The 22,491-nt window shown below is 45.8% G+C and overlaps 1 protein-coding gene across 1 annotated transcript in view; it reads right to left on the bottom strand.

Annotated features, from left to right (window-relative positions):
• LOC138467625 (formin-2-like) overlaps positions 1-22,491 on the bottom strand; it is a 629,879-nt gene that overhangs the window by 39,326 nt on the left and 568,062 nt on the right. Inside the window, exon 17 of the mRNA XM_069607785.1 lies at positions 2,229-2,310. Within this exon, the coding sequence (XP_069463886.1) occupies positions 2,229-2,310 (82 nt within the window). The remainder of the gene's footprint in view (positions 1-2,228; positions 2,311-22,491) is intronic.

Raw genomic sequence — 22,491 nt, 5'->3', positions numbered from 1 at the left:
GCGCCCCTGCACAGACGCAGGATGGAGAGCGCCGCCTTTTCTTACATAAGGTGAGCACGTCCGGCCTAGGGGAGTTGTAGGAGAGTCAGTAAGGGGAAAGAGCTGAAACCCTGTCAGGCAGACGCTAACCCCAGTTTCTTCTCTGCCCACAGACATCTCACTCTCCAGATTAAGATCACAGTAAGGAGGGGGCCCTTCCAGGGTGGTGCCAAAGACCTGCGAGTGACTCTGAAGGGTTCGGAGAAGGTCCAGACCAGATCCGCGCCTCCGAGGGATTCAGGTGAGCGTTACAATTATAAAGACAGCTACAGTAACACCCCTCCCAAAAAAAAACAGAATTGAACCAACAGGACCCTTCTAATTTTAGGCCATTTACGAACTGCAACTTCCTTTTGAAAGTTCTTGATAAGATCGCTACTGAACAATTGCAGAGGTATGTGGATAGAAACAACCTTCTCCACCCACAACAGTCAGGCTTCAGAGGAGCTCACAGTACAGAATCCACTCTGTTGGATCTCCAAACTGAAATGCTGGCCATACTCGACAAAGGCAAGTCGGGCTTACTGATACTCCTAGACCTCTCGGCAGCTTTCGAATTGTTAGATCATCGGAAGCTCCGGGAGGCCCTAGAACTATCGGGTAACTGCCCCCACAAGGCTATTGATTGGGTGTCTTCCTTTCTTCAAGAAAGACATTCCAAGATTATAAGGGGCAAACATGCATCTTCAACTAGACCTGGAAACTGCGGCGTCCCACAGGGGGCAAGCTTCTCCCCGCTACTCTTCAACCTATACTTGCGTCGTTTATGCACATTGTTAACACAACTAGGCATATTTTTCACCAACTTCGCCGACGACACGCAACTGATATTGGAACTCAGCAGGAACTATAGTCAATACAGTGAAAAACTATCTACCCTATACAACTTCATAGAAAAATGGATGAAGGCAAATTGGATGTTCCTAAACGGCTCCAAGACCGAACTCACGTTCTTTGGGTCCACCAGCGCCAGAAAAAATCTTGGTACCCCTTATTCCTCATTTAAAATCAAAGAGACGGTAATCAAAGTTTCCGAAAAAGTAAAGACGTTGGGCATCTACCTACAGGCATCACTGGGGGCTGAGGTCCAAGTTGCCTACCTCAAAAGAAACTGTCATTACCATCAAAGACTACTCCGAAACATCAGACCACTGCTCAACAAACAAAATAGTACAACAATTGCCAGGGCCACCATCCTCTCCAGACTCGATTACGGAAACGCCCTCCTACTCGGAGCCAGCGCTAAGAACATAAAACAATGCCAGACAATTCAAAACAATGCCATACAAACAATAACGGGCAAAGCCAGAGGTGAACACATTTCAGGCGAGTGGAGGGGCCTCCACTGGCTTGTCATAGAGCACTGAATACTATTCAAATCCTTAACACTAGTCCACCCCTGTCTCTACGGAAAGGCACCTGAATATCTAAAGAAGCAATTCTCCTGGTATGAGCGAACCGCAACTTGAGATCCAGTAACAAAGGACACCTATGTGTTCATCCCACAAAAAGATCAAATGGCTTAGGTAGATCCTTTGCTATTAAGGCTACCACCAAATGGAACAAATTGCCCCTGAATTTAAAAACCGAATCAAATTACCTAGCCTTTCGAAAGAAACTTATGACACAGCTCTTCAAATAAAACCCAAATCCTTAGTGTAGGCCTCAAACTCTAACCTTAATCTCTGTCGTCCTGTCACTAAGTCCCACGTTTTATCGTAAGCGCTCTGATGCCTGCGCGTTACAGCGCTATATAAATACATAAATAAAATTATTATTAGTGATTAGGAGTGGAACAGCTGTGGAGAGGTCACACCACTTTGGGGCTAATTTTATATAGTGGTGTAACAAGATTCAAAGGCATAAAAGTCTTGAGTAATGCACCTTTCAATCACTCCACTACACATTTTCAAGCATCTATATGGCATTGAGGAGGGGCGGAACGCAACTAGCGTTTCCGCCGCCTCTCTTCCTCTCTGCCATACAAATGCTGGCGATCCCTATGGGGTCCGCCAGCTTTATGTATCTGTAGCATTTTGTAGTCGCGAAACACATCAGCTGCTATTAGGAAAAGTGTGACATGCAAGGAAAAAAGAAGTGGAGGAAGGCAACTACATCAATTAAAAAGGTCATCAAAGTCACATGACAGATTGTACTCAATACTTTGTCTTCAGATTTATTGTACTTACTATTCCACCAGGATGTTTTGGCTTTGAACTATAGGAAGCCTTTTCTATTTTCTGTTTGTAGACAACTTCTGCTTCTTTGAGCCTGGGAAAATAAAACAAGGTAATCATATGATGGTGTTTCCTATTTTTGGAGAACCTGATTTGAAATGGCTAAACAGCACAAATTAGTCATTTGAATGAACACATAAACAGAATCATAATAAGCTTTCTTTTTACCCAAAATGCAAAACTGCCATAGTCATCAATTATTACAAACATGTTTTCAGTCTAGATTAAAAGGCTAGTTCATTGGAGACAGAGTCAAGTTGTTCCTCGAATGCAAACCAAACATTGGAATTTCAGAAAAGAGGAATACCTGCACCTCTCTCACTTGCTTCTCCACTTGTGTAGTGCCATATTGTTTGAGAGGGTCCTTAATAGTCCTGTAGTCTCAGGGCGGTCTTTATTCCCCTTGAACAAGAATATGCTCAGATTTTCCCCATAGAGATATCTTACTTTTCAGGGAAAATGGCATGACGACCTGGGCAGGAGGCTACCAGAAAGAGAATGGACTGTGGTGTGGTCTACAGCCAATGCTTCCTCTAAATGTTTACAGTACAAAGAACAAGCTTCATATTGCTTCATCAATGGCACTTAATGCCTGTGAGACATTATGCAATCTTCAAAGAGCACTCTGTGGAATGATGGAGAGGGTGTGGCACAAGGCGCTTATTAATCCACATTTTATTTTAGCTATTCTGGTCTAGCAGGTTTCTGGGAAGGCTTCAAGATAGTGTCATATTGCAGACATGGGTCAATAGCAAGACCAAGCCTGGTATATGTGTTCAATGGATTTTTTATTCTATTCTTATAAACCTGTTAGATGACAGGTGATACATGGACCAATGATCCAGGCTAAACCTCCATTGATCCCCCTAAGGTTGTCAAGGTTGGTGTCTCCTGCCGGCTTCCCCATACCCTTCTTCTGCCATTGTCCCGGGCTTCTGGGTTACAGTGAAGTACGTTACAGAAGGTCCTTTGTAAATAATGAAGAGCTCCAAAACAAAACTTCCTCCCTGGCAAGGTAAGGTAAGGATAGCTTCTTCTTTCAGTACTCTGATGGAATCTAACAGACAATAAATTGGAGAGTCTCTTTATAGAGTTTGCAAGGGTTCAGGTACTGCACCGTCACTCACTGTCTCTGAGGTGCTCTCTCTGAATTTCCTTCTGCTGTCTCTTGTTGATGGTAGGGTGCATCCACTTCCAGTTCTCCTTGTAGCTCCTGTAGATGTTGCTGTGTCTCTGCCACAAGCTGTACATTTGGAGCTTCTCCACAATTTTAAGACAGTGCCAACTGGGTTTACCTTCCTCGGTTACAGGTGAGTTGACAAGTTCTCGCTTCCTTATGTCCATGCTTCTGTGCCTATAAGAACCGAGGCACAGACCCTCTGCGGCAAAGCTCTTGCAGGACAAGTCCACAGTGTTGAGCGACACAGGCCCGTAGGAGATGCTGCCTGACAATGCATAGCACCCTTTGCTAGGTCCATGCTTCCGTGCATATAAGAACTGAGGCACGGTCGGTCTGCGGCAAAGCCCTTGCAGGACAAGGCCGCGGTGTTGAGTGACGCAGGTGTGCCGGAAATGCGGCCCGATGATACGTAGCATGCTTCGCTACATCCACGCTTCCGTGCCTATAAGAACCCGAGGCACAGACCATCTGCGGATAAGCCCTCGCAGGACAAGGCCGCGGTGTTGAGCGATGCAGGTGTGTAGAGACGAAGCCCACCGATGCGTAGCACGCTTCACTGTCTTCACGCTTCCGTGCCTATAAGAACTGAGGCACGGACCCTCTGCGGCAAAGCTCTCACAGGACAAGTCCACGGTGTTGAGCGATGAAGGTGCGCAGGAGACGCTGCCCGTTGATACGTAGCATGCTTTTCTACATCCACACTTCCGTGCCTATAGGAACCGAAGAACGGACCCTCTGCGACAAAGCCCTTGCAGGACAAGGCTGCAGTGTTGAGCGACGCAGGTGGCAGAAGACTCTGCCCGATGATACATAGCACGCTTCGCTACGTCCACGCTTCCGTGTCCATAACAACCAAGGCACTGACCCTCTGCAGCAAAGTCCTTGCTGGACAAGGCAGCCGTGTGTGTACTCCTCCATATATGTCAGTACTATGAACTGTTCTAGGAAGGTAACTGCAATTAAAATATCACACAAATACTAGACTAAAAACAATGCAAGAATGTTTCATGTTGCAAACCAATAGGCAAGACACCTCTTGTTATACTGTCACAAGCTTTGACACTTTCCTTCCCAATGGCTACAAGATCCTCTCCGCGTCCAGAACCAACTGTCCCGATGAGGGTGTAGCCTTGACCTTCCGGAGTGGATCCCTGCTTCTATCATTCCCATGCATGACTACTCCTTCTTTCAATGCCTGGTCTGCAGGCTCTCTCTCTCTCCTGGCCTTTCTCTCACTGTGGCCACAATCTACTGGCCGCCTGGCCAGGTAACCTCCGTCCTCTCTGAGTGGATGTAACGCTCACCTGACTCCCACGGAGGCGCTGGCCTGGTTCGCGCTGTTGTGACCTTGTCTAAGGTGATGCGCAGGGGTCGGAAGACGGACTGGACCGGGCCCCAAATCTGGCTTGTCTGACTCGCAGAAGTATCCTTCTGTAGGTGAAAATAGGGGGTTAACTGTCTGCGAGGTAATGCAATCGGCCTCCCACTTACCCCTCTCACCCTCCTCAAAACCCTTCTGTGCTTCCCCGTAGCGTCTCACCTTAGGGTCTGGAAGGACGAGCTCTCCATCCTGCTTCTGATGCAGGGGCGCGTTGGTATCCAGTTACTTCACTGGATTTTCGGATTGGTGGTTTCTGATGCGGGGGCGCGTTGGTATCCTGTTACTTCACTGGATTTTCGGATTGGTGAGAACCAAACTTGCTTGGCTTCCAGGTAAGTTTTTGATAAGTGGTTCCCCTTGTGTCCATGCATTAATGTTCTAATGCTAGTGTCTTTTTCCCCATAGGGGCTGGGGTACGGAATGCCGGGAAACTGGCACCGATCTGAGATGAGAGGTGAAATCCTTGTGGAAATCAGGTAAGTCTTTAATGAGCGTCTTGGTAATGTCTTTTCATTCGCTCATTTACGCTGATATCTTTTTCCCCTTAGGGGCTGGGGTCCGAAAATGCCTGGATGCGGCGCGGACCCGAAATGAAAAGGGAATGACCCAGCAGGTAAGTCTTAACATGGAGATTTAGCCTTTCCCTTCTTTCTCTCACCTTCGTTATTGTCTTTTTCTCCTAGGCGCTGGGGCGCGACTGCGGATCCGGATGGTCGCTGCAGAACATGGAAGCGCCCTGTAAGGTGAGTAGAATGAGGCGCTGCAGCGATCGATGCGATGTGCTTTTAAAAATAAATGTCTTCCTTTTCAGGATCGTCGGCGAAATGTCTCCGGGATGCAGATTTAGCAGGTAAGGCCTTTTCCTTCTTATGTTCTCTTGTTCCCTTCCTTTGCAGGTGATTCAGGATGCTGGCAGGCGTGGCAGAAGTCAGGATGCAGGAGCAGACACGGTGAGCGTCCAGCTGCTAGATGCAGAACAACGCGAAGCACGTGTGGCTGATCGGGTGTGGTTTAAATAGCCTTGGAAGAAGTTCCTAGAATGTGTCCTTCCTCCAATCAGGTATGTATCCTTCCCCGACCACGCCCGGGTGGTAAATGAGTCCCACAGGTAAAGTAGTTCCTTTCAGGCCTCAAGGAGGCCGGGGTTCTGCAGCAGGGTCTGCATCAGGTAAGTGCACCCAAACACTTTCATAATGAGCCTGGCGCCTATGGCGCCAGGACTGATGTTTTCTATGAGCCTGATGCCATAGGCGCCAGGACGCTGTCCAAAGGGCCCCTATAAGGGGTTTCTGGGACCTTCCCCGGGGACTTGATGTCCGCTTTCGGGGACGCAGGGCCTGAGCCGGCTCCCCGGGAGCGGGCATCGTGACAGTGGAAGGATCTCTCCTCCCTCCTCGCCACTACCTCTCAACTTCTCTTCCTCTGAGACCTTAACATCCACTTGGATGATTCTTGTCCTTTGTAGAGGAGGTCCCAAATAAAGCCTGCACTCCAACCGTCCATTTTGAAGTACCAGAAACGTTCACACCGAAATATGTGACGTATGATGAGCCAATAAACCAGCAGAGAGCCGCAGTGTGCTCTGTCCAGTACCTATCAGAAGAACAGCACCTATTGAAGTACCAATACCAAGGAAACCATGGACAGTAAGGTATCCATTGAGGAAACCCTATCAACAGATGAAACGAAACGAAGATCGTCTGAGTACAGTCCCTGAAGAAACTAAAAATGTCTTAATGGAAGACGAATGGTGACGTCACGAGAACCCGGACTGACTCATATATAGAAGAAATGACAACCAAAGAATGACGTAAAGAGACGAAACACCATGAACAAGGATATCGTGAACCTAAAGTGAAAGGACAATGTCAAATGAAAGAAGCTTAAGCTGTAAGCATGGCAAAGATATCTGACCAGTTTACACCTGTACATATGCTTGGAACAGCAAGAAAGCTAAGAAAATCGTGCGGCTTGCTATGCTTAGTAGAAGGCTAGTGCGGCAAGAGCCACTATACATAATCTACCTCAAACAAAGCACATTATATAAGTGTACTTCCACTTTGCACAAGAAGCAGAATTAACCCAGGTTACTAAAGGCGACACGAGAAAAAGCTTCATATTTAGCAAAATCGAGAAGAGACGGCTGAAACGAAACTCAGCAGAGGCAACTTGTGCCAGGAAAGCCAACGTCGTACATATAGAAGAGACAAACAGTAGCTACATTTAATTGAAACTAAGAACAAAATATCCTGCCTCTGAAAGGTCGAGATAAGAAACTGAAGGCAGTTGGTGGGTGAAACGAGAATCAAATAAACAAATTGATGGAAAAGAGGCAAATTCACAGTGTCCGAATCACGTGACCAGCCAAGCAAGAAGTAGCGAGAGCTCACACCTATGTATGGCACCAGGCCAGGCGAATATTTCAGAACTTTTCCAGACAGAAGATGCAGTCTTGAGGCCAACCACAGTGAAATAATTGACACATGGCTACTAAAGTGATGATTGATTGTAACAATAATTGGAGGAAGGCCGGGTAACTAAGGGGCACCCCGCACCTGGCCGACCATTCTGTGTGCTGCTAAGTAAAGTGGAAAAGTATGCATGGGGTTGGTGCCAACCCAATCACAATGGATCAAGTAATCTAGGGTCCTATAGTTAGTAGAACCAATAGAACGTCGTACTTTTTGTGATGTCTGCAGTAGCCATTTTGAAGGAAGGGCTTAGATGCCCACCTGACAGTGTTTTCCCAATCCCCTCACTCCATTACCATATACAGATATAGTACCTATATTAAAGTTACCTTTCCCGAGCCAATAGAATTGCATGTCAACTTTTGAGTGTTAAACATCAATGATGACGAGTTTTCAGTATAAATGTTATGATTTTTATGAAGTTCGTTGGAGTTGTGAAGCGAGAAGGAAGATCACGCATCCGCTGATATTCATGAGACTCCCTGTTTTTTAGTACTTGTCATTAAACAGACTCCATTTGCCAAACCGTTAAGTTGTCCTTATTGATTGGTGTTGAAGTATATATCTGCACCCCCGTCCATCTCACGGGTGCTGCTATCTTGTCTTAAAGTGCTTCTGAGCAAACCCCGACTGTATGGGCCGGTTGGGGGTCTCAGAGCACACCTTCTGCAGGACTCTTTCGCAACCTTTGTGACTCCCCCTCGCTCTCTATTCATCCCTATGGTGGCCCGACTCACTCTGCAGGGCACACCCTGGATTTTCTGATCTCCTCAGACCTCCCCCTGTCCAACCCTCTCACCACCTCTCTCCTGGAGTGATCACTTTCTCCTCTCCTCCCATCCCTCTCTCTCTACCTCTCAGGCTAAGCCGACTCCAGCACTGCCACCTACCTTCTCAGTCATTCGACCCGTGAAGCATGTATCAGTGAAGGCTTTTGCCGCTACTTTCTCTCCTCCTTCTGCACTTTTGGCTGACTCACACCCTGACACAGCCCTTTCCAACCTTCATCTGTATCTCTGACACTCTTGATGTACTTGCTCCTGCCATGAGGATCCGCGTGAAGCCCAAATCCAAGTGCAACTCCTGGTACGACTCTGACCTTGTCACCCTTAAATGCAAGTGTATGGTGGTGGAGAGGAAGTGGAGATCAATAGGTGCACCCTCTGAAAAACTGGCCGGCCGCCTGCTCCAAAGGCATTACAGACTCTCTGTCCTCGCCAACAAGAGAGCTCACATCCAACCCTGTGTCCCCGTGGCATCTAACGGCCGAACTCTTCAGAATCTGCAAGGAGCTGGCCAATCCTGCTGTTGCCTCTGCCTCTCCTGTTCCCTCCCAGGCCCTCTGTATGGCCTTGGCTTCCCATTTCATTACTAAAACTCAAGACACCCTGTCCACCCTCTCTTCCTCCTCCTCCACTGATGGCCTCCCTGTGGCCGCCTCTCCTCCTCCCTTCTCTTCCTTTCCTTTATTCACTCCTAATGATGTTTCTACACAAGTCCGATCTATGAAACGGGTTCTTCCATAACCATCAAGGACCCCATTGACACCATTGCTCCAGCCTTGCCCAATTTCTGCAACCACTCTTTTGCCACTGGAACATCCTGCCCACCCCCCCAAAGCACTCCCTTGTGCACCCCCTCTTAAAGAAACCCTCTGCCGATCCCTCCTCTCCAGGCTAACTATCACCCAATCTCTATCACTCATTTCCTGGGCAAACTCTTGGAAAATCTGGCCATCTCACAGCTTAACCTTCTTACGGAATCTGTTGGTTGTCTCCATGACCATCAGTCTGGCCTCAGAGTGGTCAGAAGCATGGAAACGGCTCTCCTGAACATCCAAGAAGACCTGCTCTCTAACCTTCATTCTAACCTTCCTTCTGTCCTCATTCTCAATCTTTTCTCTGCTTTCGACACGGTCAGCCATGCCATCCTGCTCAAAAGTCTTCGTGATAACCTGGGTATCACTGATCATCCCCTGGCCTGGCTGACCTCCTTTCTCACTGACTGACTCTCTCAGGTTCAACTGGGGTCCTTCCTATCTTTTATCTCTCTGTCTTCCTGTGGTGTTCAGGGGTCTAACCTCTCTCCCTGGCTGTTCAACCAATACCTGGCACCTCTTGCCCACTGCATCGCTGCTCTCTGCTCCAACGTTCAGTGTTATGCAGATGACACCCAGCTCTCTTTCAGGCTCCACTAAGCTGCCTCTTCTCCTTCTCTCATTCCTGACTGTCTGTCTGCTATTCATGAGTGGTGTGCCGTCAATGATCTCTGCCTTAATGCGAGTAGGATGGAGATCTTCCTCATCGGAACACCAGCTCCCTCCTTTCCTCTCTCTCTCTCTGTCTGCCTACTATGGATCCTCTTGCTGCTCCTATCGATGAGGCTAAGAACCTTGGGGTCATCTTCGACTCCATCCTCTCCTTCTTTCCTCACATCTCTGACGTCTCTAAGAAGTCAAACTATCAGCTACACCTCATCAGAGGTATTCTTCCTTTCCTCACTTTCCCCAGAAGCGCACTGTCTCCAGAGCTCTGGTCCTCTCAAGGCTGGACTGCTGCAATAGCCTCTTTGTAAATCTTCCTGCCTCTACTCTCTGTCCTCTACAACTAATCCAGAACAGGACTTCAAGATTTAACCTTGGCCTCAATCCCAGGGATTGTATCACTCTGGCTCTGGAATCTCTTTATTGGTTCCCAGTGGCAGCAAAGATCAAGTTCAAGACGCTCTGCATTGTCCATAAGGCTTTCTGGGATCTGGGTCCACACTACCTCCAACTCTCTCTTCCTAAGTATCTCCCATTTCGAGCTCTCCGCTCAGCCACCCCAAATCTCTGAGGGGGCAGATCTCTATCTTCGGCTGGGGCCTCGCTCTGGAACAGCCTCCCTGCCTCTCTCAAACTTGAGCAGAACCATCTCCGGAAGCAACTCAAGACCTTCCTCTTTGCTTGCACTTTCTCGCTTACTCTCCCCTGCTGATGACCTGTCTGTTCCATGCACTGGTCGCCTGGCCACCCTCTGAACTTGGGGCCAGGTCCCTGCCTGTCCATTTGCACCTCGCACTGCCTCTTGGCTCCCCCAGCACTTGTGGTCTGTATCTGCAACCCTACAGGTCACTCTCTCTGCACTTATGAGCCACCCACTGGCTGCACTTCCCGATTACCTGTACTTAGCCACCTGCTGGCTGCACTTTTGATTACCTGCACTTCTGCACCCTGCCTTTTTTGCAAATCTCCCCTTCCCCCCACCTGCGCTTGCGCGATCTGAATGACACAAGGCCTAGTAATATTGTTGTTTTGTCCTCCCTTTGTTTTCCCCTCCCTGTCTTGTCGCACCTAGAAACAGTTCTACAGAAGTGTTATAAATGCCATATCATATAATCATAACTTTGCTTTGTGCCAGGCTTTTTATACTCTATGCCCTCTCACAATTTGAAAATTGCGTTTTGGTTGTTGTATCTGTCCATGATAGGGCCCTGAGATTGGTCCGGTTTCATTTTGGCATTTGACATTTTGGCATTTGGCATTTGGAAGATGTGTTTATGCTTGTGTACTGGATTCACTGCAGGGAGGGTGAACCACGACTTTAAGAGTCATTCCATCATCTTGGCTGCCCTCATTGTGAAGAACAGTGCATGCGCATCAGTATACGCTGACCACAGCAGACTTTCATCTGCAGCTGTACCACGGGTGAGGTTTGCATGTGCTGCACTGTTCGCACAATACTTTCTGGGGAAGCAGGATCCTGTATTTATCTGCGCCTCAGTGGGCAGTTGCGGGTGGAGGGGTTTAGGCATGACTATGAAAACTTGTCCGTACCTTTTCAATACCGGTAAAGGGACTGTGACCTCTTTATCTCACATATGATTGCCCCGGCCCAACAACAGGAACTAAGTGAGGGTAATGTGACGAATCCTTAGATATCGTCACTTCTCCCCGAGGGACATCCCGTTCCCATGAGGCCAGGAAGGGGAGGCTGCTACCCGATAGTCCCCCTGGGGGTGGTACTCAGTGGGAGGATCTCATGGGGAGAGATTCCCCCTATAGGGACAAGGACGACCATCTAGGGAGTACACAGTACAACACCACTGATCCTCCACCCACTTCCTTTACCTCCCCTCAGTTCATGAGGCCAACCTTATCATCCCTAACTTCCATACCACACACTTCTATGTATATATGTGAGACTACCCTACAGTTACTGAGACGAGGAAGAGTAGGGAGGACTTAATGAAGATCTCATTGACAGGTACTGAGACGAGGAGGAGGTGCGGAACAATGAAGATTCCTCTTAAGAACTTGAATGAGCATTGTATCTGTCATCGCTCATTCAGCATAAAGAGAGAGGAAGGACTTACCTTTTTGTCAGACCCTCCCATGAGGACCCGCGAGCGAGAACATCTTCCAACATGGAAAGGAGGGCACGCTGCAGAACAGAACACAAACAAGGAGGCGCAGGGTTCTCTACCTGGTCCAACGTGGGCCGACCGGCCGGAGAGCTGGAACAGCAGGAGTTCAAGCACGCACAATGCCTGGATCGTGCTGGCAAGAAAAGGTAGACAACCTGTGAGGAAGCAACTGCTGCAAAGTTGCCACTGCAAACGCAGGAACCAGAAAAGTGACGAGAGACCCGAAGTAGGGGTCGGAAGACCCTTTCAAATTACCGAACGACACCGGCAGAGACCAGAGAGGTACATGGGTGGTCGGGACAGCTGTTAGGCGCTACGGAGAGAGTGCAAGAATGTAAGAACCAAGGGCTTGGGATTCCCGTGCACAGAAGCAGGTCTCGACAAGAACCAGGTCTGCCGGATATAAACTGTAAAACTAAGCTTGAGAAAATCCTGGGGAAGGGAGCCATTCCCCCTAGTGGTGTGAACTGTGAATCTAAGCCTGAGAAAGGCCAGGTGAAGGGAACAATTCCCCCTGGTGTTGTGAACTGGGAAAACATGCCAAGAAAGCCCTGGGGGAGGGAGATATTCCCACTTGTATTGTGCACTGTGAGAACAAAGCCAAGGAAAGACAGAATAAGGCAGTCATTCTCCTGCCGGTTGAACTCATATAGAGAATCAAACCAGTGTTCCAGGGGAAGGGAGTCATTCCCCCTGGGATAAAGAAATAGTAAACTTTCTGAAGGAGAGTGTTGGAGGATCAGAAAGCCTTTTCTTTTGTGAAGTACTGACATCCAGGGAAGGAAGTAATTCCCACTTGGTACTGTTGTACTGTGGAAAACCATAAAAGGAAAAGGAGGAAGGGAGTCGTTGCCCCTGGTGTTCCGACACTGTGCTGCTGGAGGACCAGGAAAAAAGAGGTATTCCCCTGGAACACATAGACCACGAAAAGTGAGTCAGTCCCCCTGGTGGTGGAAAACCAAGGAACAAGATGCCTGGAGAAGGGAGGGGTTCTCCAGGAACCCAATAGTGAAAAAGCAACTATTGTCAATAAGGAATATTGATGTTTGAACTGGAACTTTACCTTTTGAGTTGAACTGAGAACTTTACTGCTTGTCGGCATTACAACCTGGAACTTTGTTTTGTTCCTTAAGACGGGAACCATTCTTCAGGACCAAGACGATCCACTACCTCTTTAGTTTAGTTATAAGTGTGAGGGACAGAAGAAGGCCTTCTGACGTAGGATGGTGGACTATTGATTTATATGGACATCCTGACTAAAACATTTGTATTTTAGTTGAGGTAGAGAAACCACTCTTAGAGTTAGAGAAAGTTAGGGTTTCTCCTTATTTATATTGCTAATACAAGATGATATCAACAAAAATGCTACCTGTGTGTCAGTCTCCTCCTTCTGCACCCTTAGAGTAAGCAGACGGTCCTCTCCAGACTGCCCACAGTCCTTCATACATTAGTCTAGGGAGGTTCCCGTCCGCTTTGTTCACCCCATGGATATTCCAAAGTGATGTGGGGAGTTTTTCACATATCTTCCCCAATTCCAATGATCCCCTTTACTAAATGAGACATGGGTGGAGAATTTTCCCGCGAGGTATGGGGTGTTTCAAGAGCCCCTGGGCTCGACAGATTATCCAGTATGGCACTTAACGTAGCCCTGGAAATGTGGGCTGTGATATTACTGATAATGTTTAACAACATACTAAGCAAAAAGTCTATACCGTAATCCTGGAAAACATTAATAATAATTACATTACACAAAAAAGGGGCTGTCTAAACCCTAACAATTATAGCCCTATTGCGGTCTTAGATGTCTTGGGAAAAATCTCAAGCTCTATCGTAGAGGAAGGGTTGCAGCAATGGCCCGAAAAAGCCAACATTTTAGATCCTTGGCAATCTGGCTTTGTTCATGACGTAGGTACTAATCTTAATGGGTTCTTAATTCATTTGATATTCGCTAAGGATCAGGATCTTAAGAATTTTATATTTATTTGTTTGATAGATTTTACAATGGCCTTTGACTTTGTGCCGCCACCTGTTATGGCATTAGAACATTTTGTATGAATTATCAATCTTTTTATCACTGATCCTGGGGCAGCCCTAGCTGAATCTAACTCTTTCCCCCCCCAAGACTAAACTTCCTTAAAGTGAGACATCTGCTTTACGCTGATGACCCAGTTTTATGCAATCAAATTTCAATTGGCCCTAAGTGGTAACTAGTGGCACTGTTGCAGTATACAACAGTAAATAGGCTAGAAATCAACATAAATAAAACCAAGGTGCTGATTTTAAAACCAACTAGGATGAAAAGATCTGTGAATTTTAAATGGGTTTTATTAGGAGTTTCAGGGAAAGTTACAGTTTATATATCTAGGCTTTAACATGTATGAGGTTGCAAGTCCTCGGTTATATTATACAAATCTTAGGAACAAATAAAGCAAACTGATTGTCCAGGCAAAAATGATAGACTGCCAGTATGGGAAATGTACGGCTAACTCAATTCTACAATTTTAGCTTACAAAAGTTGTCCCTGTAATTACTTAGTGAGCTGATGTTTTATTGATGTGGATGAAGGGGAACTGGGCCAGCCTGGAGGGGATTTTTGGGGAAAAGGTCCTAGGTCAGCATTTAAGTGCACCCCATGCACTCATCGATTTGAGTTAGGTTTAACATCCCTCAGATCTCAAGTCATTTGGAGAGTGCAATGTTTTTATCAAAAAAATATTTGTGCAAAACAGACCTCATTGATGGGGCAACTCTGGTTGGTCTTGGACCATAAGAAGGAACCTAGACTATGTTCTTGGGCTGCAGTTAGTAAGGAAACGTTAGATTGAGAGGGATTGGATTGTCACTCTAGAAACCTGTAAAGCCTATGCCCACCACCACTATGCGGTATTGGATGGAAAGCAGTAAATACAGTTCCACATTATAAGTCCCTGTTTCCAGATTGTTTGTGGAGGAAATTCTTTCTGAGAATTGATTAAATCTATTAGATACACTAAAAATGTTGGGCCCACAATGGAACATTGATAGGGAAAATAGAACATGTTAGCTGTGTAAGGGCCCACAAATAGAATCTTTATTTCATTGGTGTCTGCAATGTATGAAATTGACCACTTTGCGACAAATTTATCTGGGAGAATTTGTAATGAATTTTGTAATGATGGAAGCAGATGAAATTTGGAAGATGATTTCGGAAGGGTCAAAAGTGAGCATCAAATTGAATTTAATAAGATTTTTTTTAATGGTTTTTATGAGGATTCAAGATGAAGTTGAGTAGCAGTGGACCTTGGTGGTAAGGGGTATATTTTGTGGTATTTTTGAAGAGGACCCTTAAGAGAAATATACATTTATTAACTTACTTTTTCTATAAACTATGTATTTCACTTTTTAAATGCTATGTCATATGTATGAAATTGTTTTTTCTTGTTTTTAAAATCTTGTGTTATATTTGGGAAAGGCCCGTTGAGCCAAACAGAATAAAGACATTTTTTTTAAAAAGAAGGAAAAAGAAAAAGAACCTACGGCCACTCTGCATTGTGTTGAGGTTGTCCCAGCCAGCTAACCGAGACTTTACTCAATTGTTTAGCTTCTTCTACTCAGTTCTCATTAAACCGGGTTTCAAAGTTAGATAGATCAGTTCCTAATATTACTTCTTCTGGTAAACCCGGTAGGACAGCCATCTCTGCTTTGTATTGTTTTTTTTCCTGATGGGGAATTGTGGTCAGCCCTTAGTACAGAGTTCTCTATCACCATGTATACAAGTGACAAGTTCCAATCCATGTGTATTCACCTGTTCAAGAAGCGCTAGTTCTGAATGGATGGTGGTCAGGCTGGTTCCAGGACCAAGATGGGACATAATGTCTTGCCCATCCATCTGGATCAGGAAGCAATAACCTCTGCTGTCTTCCCTGGGCCATTATCTCTGCTACATCCAGTGTTTTGAAATCCCAGTACTCTGGCTCAGGCCACCAATCTTGGTTGTACTGAGCTGCTACTTTCAGAACATGATAGCGTGTGTCAATGGATTCTAGCTGGGGGATTGTAGGACATAAATGAGCTATATGGCTAGGCTTTCCACAGGTGTAACACTTGATAATCGGTTTCTCTTAAATGATGGACATTGGATTCTTTACTTCCTCCAGGTTTGATAGTTTTCCAAACAGACTTGGGTGACGACTGATTTTAGTACCAAATTCCAGCACGGTCTGTGGACAGGTGGCATTTCCCACCTCCTTCTTATTGGTTAACTGTCCTGGTCTGCTCGTTTGTGGTTCTGAGACCACTTATCTCCACTGCTTGGCCCTCTGTACTCAAGTGGCTGTTTGGGTGGCTAGCTCCAGGGTCAGTTTATGAAAATGTCAAACTGGCTATTGTAACTGGGAAGGTGCCAAGATCATTTGCTCCTTCAGTTTTTCGACATTCAATTTGGCTGTAATTTTTTCAAGAGAACCCTGATTCTGTAGGACATCTTCTGTGGGAAACAAACATTATGCAATTGCTGTCCTTGGTATTCGTAGGCTCTACCCAGTCTCTCCTGAATAGCATCTCTCAAAGAGTTGTATCCAGTGTGTCTGTCTTTATTTAAAATGTGGCCTGAAGATTCCCTGCCAAGAGTGGCAAGACATAATGGGCCAGCTGTTTTTCTTCACATTTTGCTACTTTAGCCATCCTTTCAAAGTTCTGAAAGAAAGCGTCTAGATCATCACCTCAGGATTATCGCTGTAACAGAAACCCAGGTGGGCCTGTTGTCAGAGACTGTAGTTGGCCAAGCCAGTTGGCCTGACACTAGCTTGTACAGGATGGAGGACATGGTTGTGGGGCACTTCGGCCAACTTGATTCCTGCTTCCTCCATCTGGCCTTGACTAGGGCCAGACATGATGGGCTTTGGAACGTGGGAGCTTGTGGTTTCCTGCTCTTTGGGCTGGTCTTGTCTGCTGGAAGCTTCCCAGAAAGGTTTCAGCATCTTGTTTCAGTTCTAAGTGAGAGAGTGGAAACTTGCTTACACTCAAACTTTTTAGTCAGACAACTGTAAGTTGGATGTTCTGCTACTCTCTCTGGTAGGTGGGTTGATGTCTGCTGGTACCAAGCGGGCTTTACACTGACTCCTGTCAAAAGGCTTCCCGGGAGTTCCGTGTCTGAATTGCTATCAGGAACTTCTTTGACTGTTGTCCGTTCCCTGTCGACCTTGTCCTCATTAGGATGGCTGGTCTGAAATAAACCTTCCCCAGACAAGAAGGAAGCCCTAGAAAATCCCTCCAGGGTGGACATGAGTACTATGAGAGAATTCTAAAGCCCAAGGTTGGTCTGCATCCAAACTGGCTCTTATTCATTTGGATATTTGCTGAGTTGGCTTACTCTGATTAAGCTCATTGATCCTTTCTGAAACCATATGCCATATAATAGACATGTACCAACAGACAAGGCAAAGCCTGCTTTATGTTTTCAATGAATTTGTAATTCTATTCTTAGTAATCTTTTTGAGCAGAGATAACACAAGAACCAAAGGCAGATCCCCTACTCTAACCCCCAATCAGGTTGTTGAGGCTGTTCTCTCTTGCTTGCCAGCTTCCCCCAAAGTCTTTTCTCCTGCCCTCTGTCCTTACCCCGGGATTATGGGTTATAGTGGGGTTTATTACAGAAGGTCAGTTGTAAAAAATAGCAGTCCCAAAATAACATGTCCCAAAACAAAGAATAATTAGCATAGCTTCCCTGTTTCTACACTGAGGGAATTTAACAAAGAATAAATTGGAAAATCTCTTCATACAGTTCATACGTATTTGGCTAACACCCTGTCACTCACAGTCTCCGAGGTACTCTCTCCAGGTGTCCACCTACTCTATCTTGTTGATGGTGAGATATGACCTCTTCCAATCTTCTGTATAGCTCCTATAGATTTCATTGTGTCTCCACCACAATTGGTACATACACTTGGAGTGTCTCCTTAATTTTAAGGCAGAGGCAACTGGGTTTGCCTTCAATGGCTCCAGCAGGTGAGCTTACAAGGGCCCTATCTAGTCTCTATCGCTCTGTTATGGGTCCTGATTTTTCCTCTCTTAATAACATCTCTTGTCCTCTATTGGTCCTGCTCTACCTCAACTCCATGCGCTATGTCATATTCCATTCCTCCTTCGATAATGGATTTGCCCCCTTGGGATTGGGGCCTCACCACTCCGCCAACCTTGGGCCAAACATGCTCTCTCATTCATTCCTGATCTTGCCAGCTACCACATTGCTAGCGTTCTGCACTTCCTACTGACTAATCACTGCAACCTCCTCCTCCTGATGACATTGCTCAAACCACTCCTGATGACTTCCACCCTTCTGCTGACTCCCACCAACAACCCCTGGAATACTTCCATCCTCTTACTGCTGACTTAAACCAACTACCTCTTAATGAATCACCTTCCACTCTTCTGGCAAGCCTCTTCCACTCCTCCCTGTCTTACTCCAAACTGCTTCCACAAACTCCTTCCTAAATCACCAACTCACTCCAAACTCCTATCGCCATCTCCTCCTCCAAAAATCCCACACCACTGTTTTTGTGTCAATCTTTCCACACTCTGTAGGACACTCCCCGTTTGCTAATCGGGTTTTGGGGGTTGCACCTATGTGCGATGATGATTGGGGCCCCAGGATTGGTTCTGCTTGATTTTGTAATTTCAAACATGTTGTTTCTGCTTGTGAATTAGATTAGATGCAGGGCAGGTGGATTTTGGATTTGAACAGCCGGTCTGCCATCTTTGAGCTCCTGCTCATGCACGTCAGACTCTGCTGAATGCAACAGGCCACGTATGCAGCCTAACAGCAGATGATTGTCACAAATTCTGCGCTGTTCTCACAGTACACAGTACTTTCTGGAGAAGCATGATACTGTATATTTCCAAGTGTAAGTCAGGGAAATTGTAGATATTAAAGTGCGAGATTGCAGATCCCTTCCGTAAAAACCATTAAGAGCCAGAAATGTCTTTATCCTGCATGTGACTGCCTCTGCCAAATGCCCAAGCAGGGTTGCATCTCCAAGGGGGCCATGCTTGAATATTACAAGTGCTTTGCTATTCTCATTATTATTTTTTTTTAAGTATTTATTGTGTGTTTTATTTTCTTCAAACAAAACTTTTCACACAGCAACAACATCAAACTATTGGAGAAAAAAAACATAATAATTATACATAGTTCAGCTAAACAATGCATTGATCTATATTAAAAACCAATATACAATTATGATCATTCAAATAAATCCTAAAACCATTATATAAATTAATTTTTTTTTAAAACTATGTCATAAATCCATATTAATAAACGGGAAAACAATTCAGAACATTCACAGTGCAATAAAACCATTCTAGACATTAAAAAAGCAGTTCATCATTCCATATTCACAGATAGGATATATTGGGCCTCATTACGACCCTGGCGCTCCCGTAATGAACGGTGCCGGTACGGGACCGGCACCGTTCATTACGGGATGCCCTATTACGAGGTCCCCTTGCGGGACCCGCTCAGAACGTCTGGTCAGACCAAAAGTCCTTAGCGGGTCCCGCAAGCGGACCAGGGAGCTAATAATGGGCCTATTATTAACGGGCCCGTTATTAGCTCCCTCCCCATTCCCATGGAGCCCTATGGGGGCTCAAATGGGAATGGGGATGGGTTTTTTTAATGAGGAATTCCCGGGTCCTCCAATGTTGGAATGGCCCGGTAATTCCTCATTGAAGGAACCCGGACCTGGAACCCGGTATGGAGGCAGCCATGCCCTTATTAAGGGCATGGCTGCGTCCATACTCGTAATGAGGCCCATTGTCAATGAAGTTCATTGATGAAATTGCTAGGTGATCATTCGGATGAATTCATAAATGCCACCACAAATCTTCCCACGTCATGATACGCTGAGATAGTATCCAATTTTCAAAATGGACCCGACGTAGACTTGAAAGAGCTATATATTCAATCAGCAAACGTTTAAGTGTGTCCCTAGTTATAAGGCAAAATGTGCACATACGGTCATTCTTTGGGATATTTTGTCTAGTGCCTATAACATTGTGAGTTGGTAGCAAATTCAGTTTAATTTTAATCACCAAGTCTCAAATCTTCTTACCACAATGTTTAAAAAATAAATATTTGGGGTTTCTAAATGGTTTTATATCCTTTCTGAAATGATCCTTAAAGGATAGTTCCGGGACTTTTTTTTTATTGTCCCTACGGGTCGGCCATGTGTTTGTAAGCATAAATCGGTAGATCGTAGGAAACTTTCCTATGGACCTTACCCGACTTTTCGCCAATTATCGCACTCGAAATCAGCCTCCATTTTGTGATAATCCTATCATTCCGCCGCATCGACCTGGCTCACCTGCCTTTGCGGCACTAAATCAAATCCCCCGCCCCTGAAACAGACATTATCAAAACATTCATATTCCCCGCCTCTCTCCGTGACGTTACTGTGCTGCGTAGGCAAACGCGCCCAGGCGTCTTCTACGCGACTCCACACAGACCCCGGAAATCAACACAGATCAGCTCACAATACAGCGCACCACAATTCGGAATATGAAACTGTACTTTGAAATCAAACCGCAAGATTGTAAATGTGGTAAAGTACATTTATTAGACATCAAATGTTTAGAGAATATTCAGCGATTTGCATTTTTATTTGCTCATGTTCCAAAAAGTTCGTATTGAGGAACGCGATGGTCCTTTGCTGTACACAGGGTCTTAGAGCATCTCACAATACAGCGCCACAATTCGGAATGTGAAACTGTGGTTTAAAAGCAAACGGCAAGATTGTACATTTGGCAAAGTACGTTTATTGGACATCAAATGTTTAGAGAATATTCAGCGATTTGCATTTTTCTTTGCTCTCGATCCAAATTAGTTCGTCTTGAGGGAAGCGATGTTCGTGTGCAGTAGACAGGGTGTTGGTTTACGATAAAAATAAGCTCTTCGGTCGCACTGATAATCGCATGGCTGTTCCAACAACGAGGCACTAGGCCACCACAACGGTAGGTATGTTGCATCTAACCGTTAGTACCGCGTAAGGGCATACTTGTACTTGGCGATCGTCCCATAAAATGGTCAGGGTGGTAACGTTGTTCACGCGGAGAAGCAACTGGCGGCTGTAGAAGCCGTCCGCCGGTGTCTGGTACTCGTGACACAGACAGTAGTGAATGATGTACCTAAAAACATAAAAAATGAAATTAGTCTCACCATCACATCCTTATTAAAATCATAGCGAGGACAGCGCTACTGGGTGTACACAAGTGTTTAAAGGCGTGGCGAGGCAGGGAGGGGGGGGGAGTGGAGTACAAGGTAAGTAGCATAAAATAATAAATAAATAGGGCCAGCTGGTGGCAAGTGCAAGGTAAGTGCAGAACAAGTGCTGGGAAGGGGGGGCTGTAGGATACTGAGACAGTCCCCCAGTGCAGGGGTTGACAGGGAGGCAGTGCAGGTGGAGAGTGGAAGGGCCCAGGACCGAGGTCGCAGACAGTGGACCAGTTGTAGCAGGGGAGAGGGAGAGAGAAAGCAGAAGCAAAGAGGAAGGTTTTGAGGTGCTTCAGTAAAAGCAGATGTTTCTCCTCAAGATAGTGCGCGGTAGAAAACAATATGCCACATAGAACGAACAAGTACAACTGAACCCGTCTTTAAAGCCACTGTATAGTAATGAAATTGCGGTATAAACTCATCAAAAGTTACTTACATTATATTTGCATTTTCCATTGTGTCTCTGTGTAGGGCAGACCCGAAACACCACTCCTTCTTTGCCGACGTTACTTCTTCTAATGAACGTGGCTCATCGTTTCGTTTCTGAAATTTTATTCATTATCTTTTCTTAGTCTTTCAGGATGGTCCCGGCCTGTCAAGGTCAAATCACAATAGAACCTTATACTGGGTCGTGGGCCGTTCCTCCACCCGAGCAAAACATCAAAGCAGCTGACCTTCACTTTGAGCGAGCACACATTTCTAGTTAGCTGCAGTCAGTGTAAGGGCATCTTGTCTGCGTGCCTTTTTTTTTATTGTCCCTATGGGTCGGCCATGTGTTTGTAATACGGAAACATTCTATAATTTTTGTAAAAATGATTTATATTACTGTTTGGTTTAATTGCAATGGGCCTGCAACATGAGGAGACTCGAGAGAACAGACAATCAAATTACAATCATTTAAACCGTGATGTGTATTTCTCAATGAGCTCTGCTTTAGGTGGACATGGAACAGAGGCAATGTTGGGTGGCAATGCAGTTGTCCCCTGCATAGGTTCGTTCACCACTCCATGTATGTGCCTATCGAGGACATCTACGATAAGTCTCTCAATAAACTCATATTGCATATCCTCAAACACTGGTTTGATCACCCATTGTTTACTTCTTTTAGCGAAGGCCTTATTGTAGCGAAGCGTCCCTAAAGTTCCGGTCGTCCTACTTTGTTGACGGCCAACATTATGGTTATGTGCCAAGACCGCTAGAAGAGTCCGATTTATCATGCCTTCCATGCCAAAATGCAATCTTTTGGGCCTGTACTTTAGGCACATATTGTGGAACACCTCCAAATCTCCTGTGTGGCAGAATTCCGTGAGTCCCCTCAAATCTCTTGTTATAGTTTTATCAAATACAATCTTTTCAATGGCCTTGTGAGTGGGTGATGAAGGAATCAACCACTTCTTCTTCCGTGCCTCCTCTGTGGACAAATGGCCATGTTCACATTTGTGGAAATGCTCATTTGTCGACCATCGATGTACGTTGCTACAGTGCAACATTACTGACCGCCATTTTTCCAGTAGAATTTCCAACGACCCTTCACA

Source organism: Ambystoma mexicanum, chromosome 4q (genome assembly GCF_040938575.1).
Source record: "Ambystoma mexicanum isolate Mex_15411 chromosome 4q, UKY_AmexF1_1, whole genome shotgun sequence".
Lineage (NCBI taxonomy): Eukaryota > Metazoa > Chordata > Amphibia > Caudata > Ambystomatidae > Ambystoma > Ambystoma mexicanum.
The sequence above is the reverse complement of the archived record's forward strand: the minus strand, read 5'-3'. Positions and strand labels throughout refer to the sequence as shown.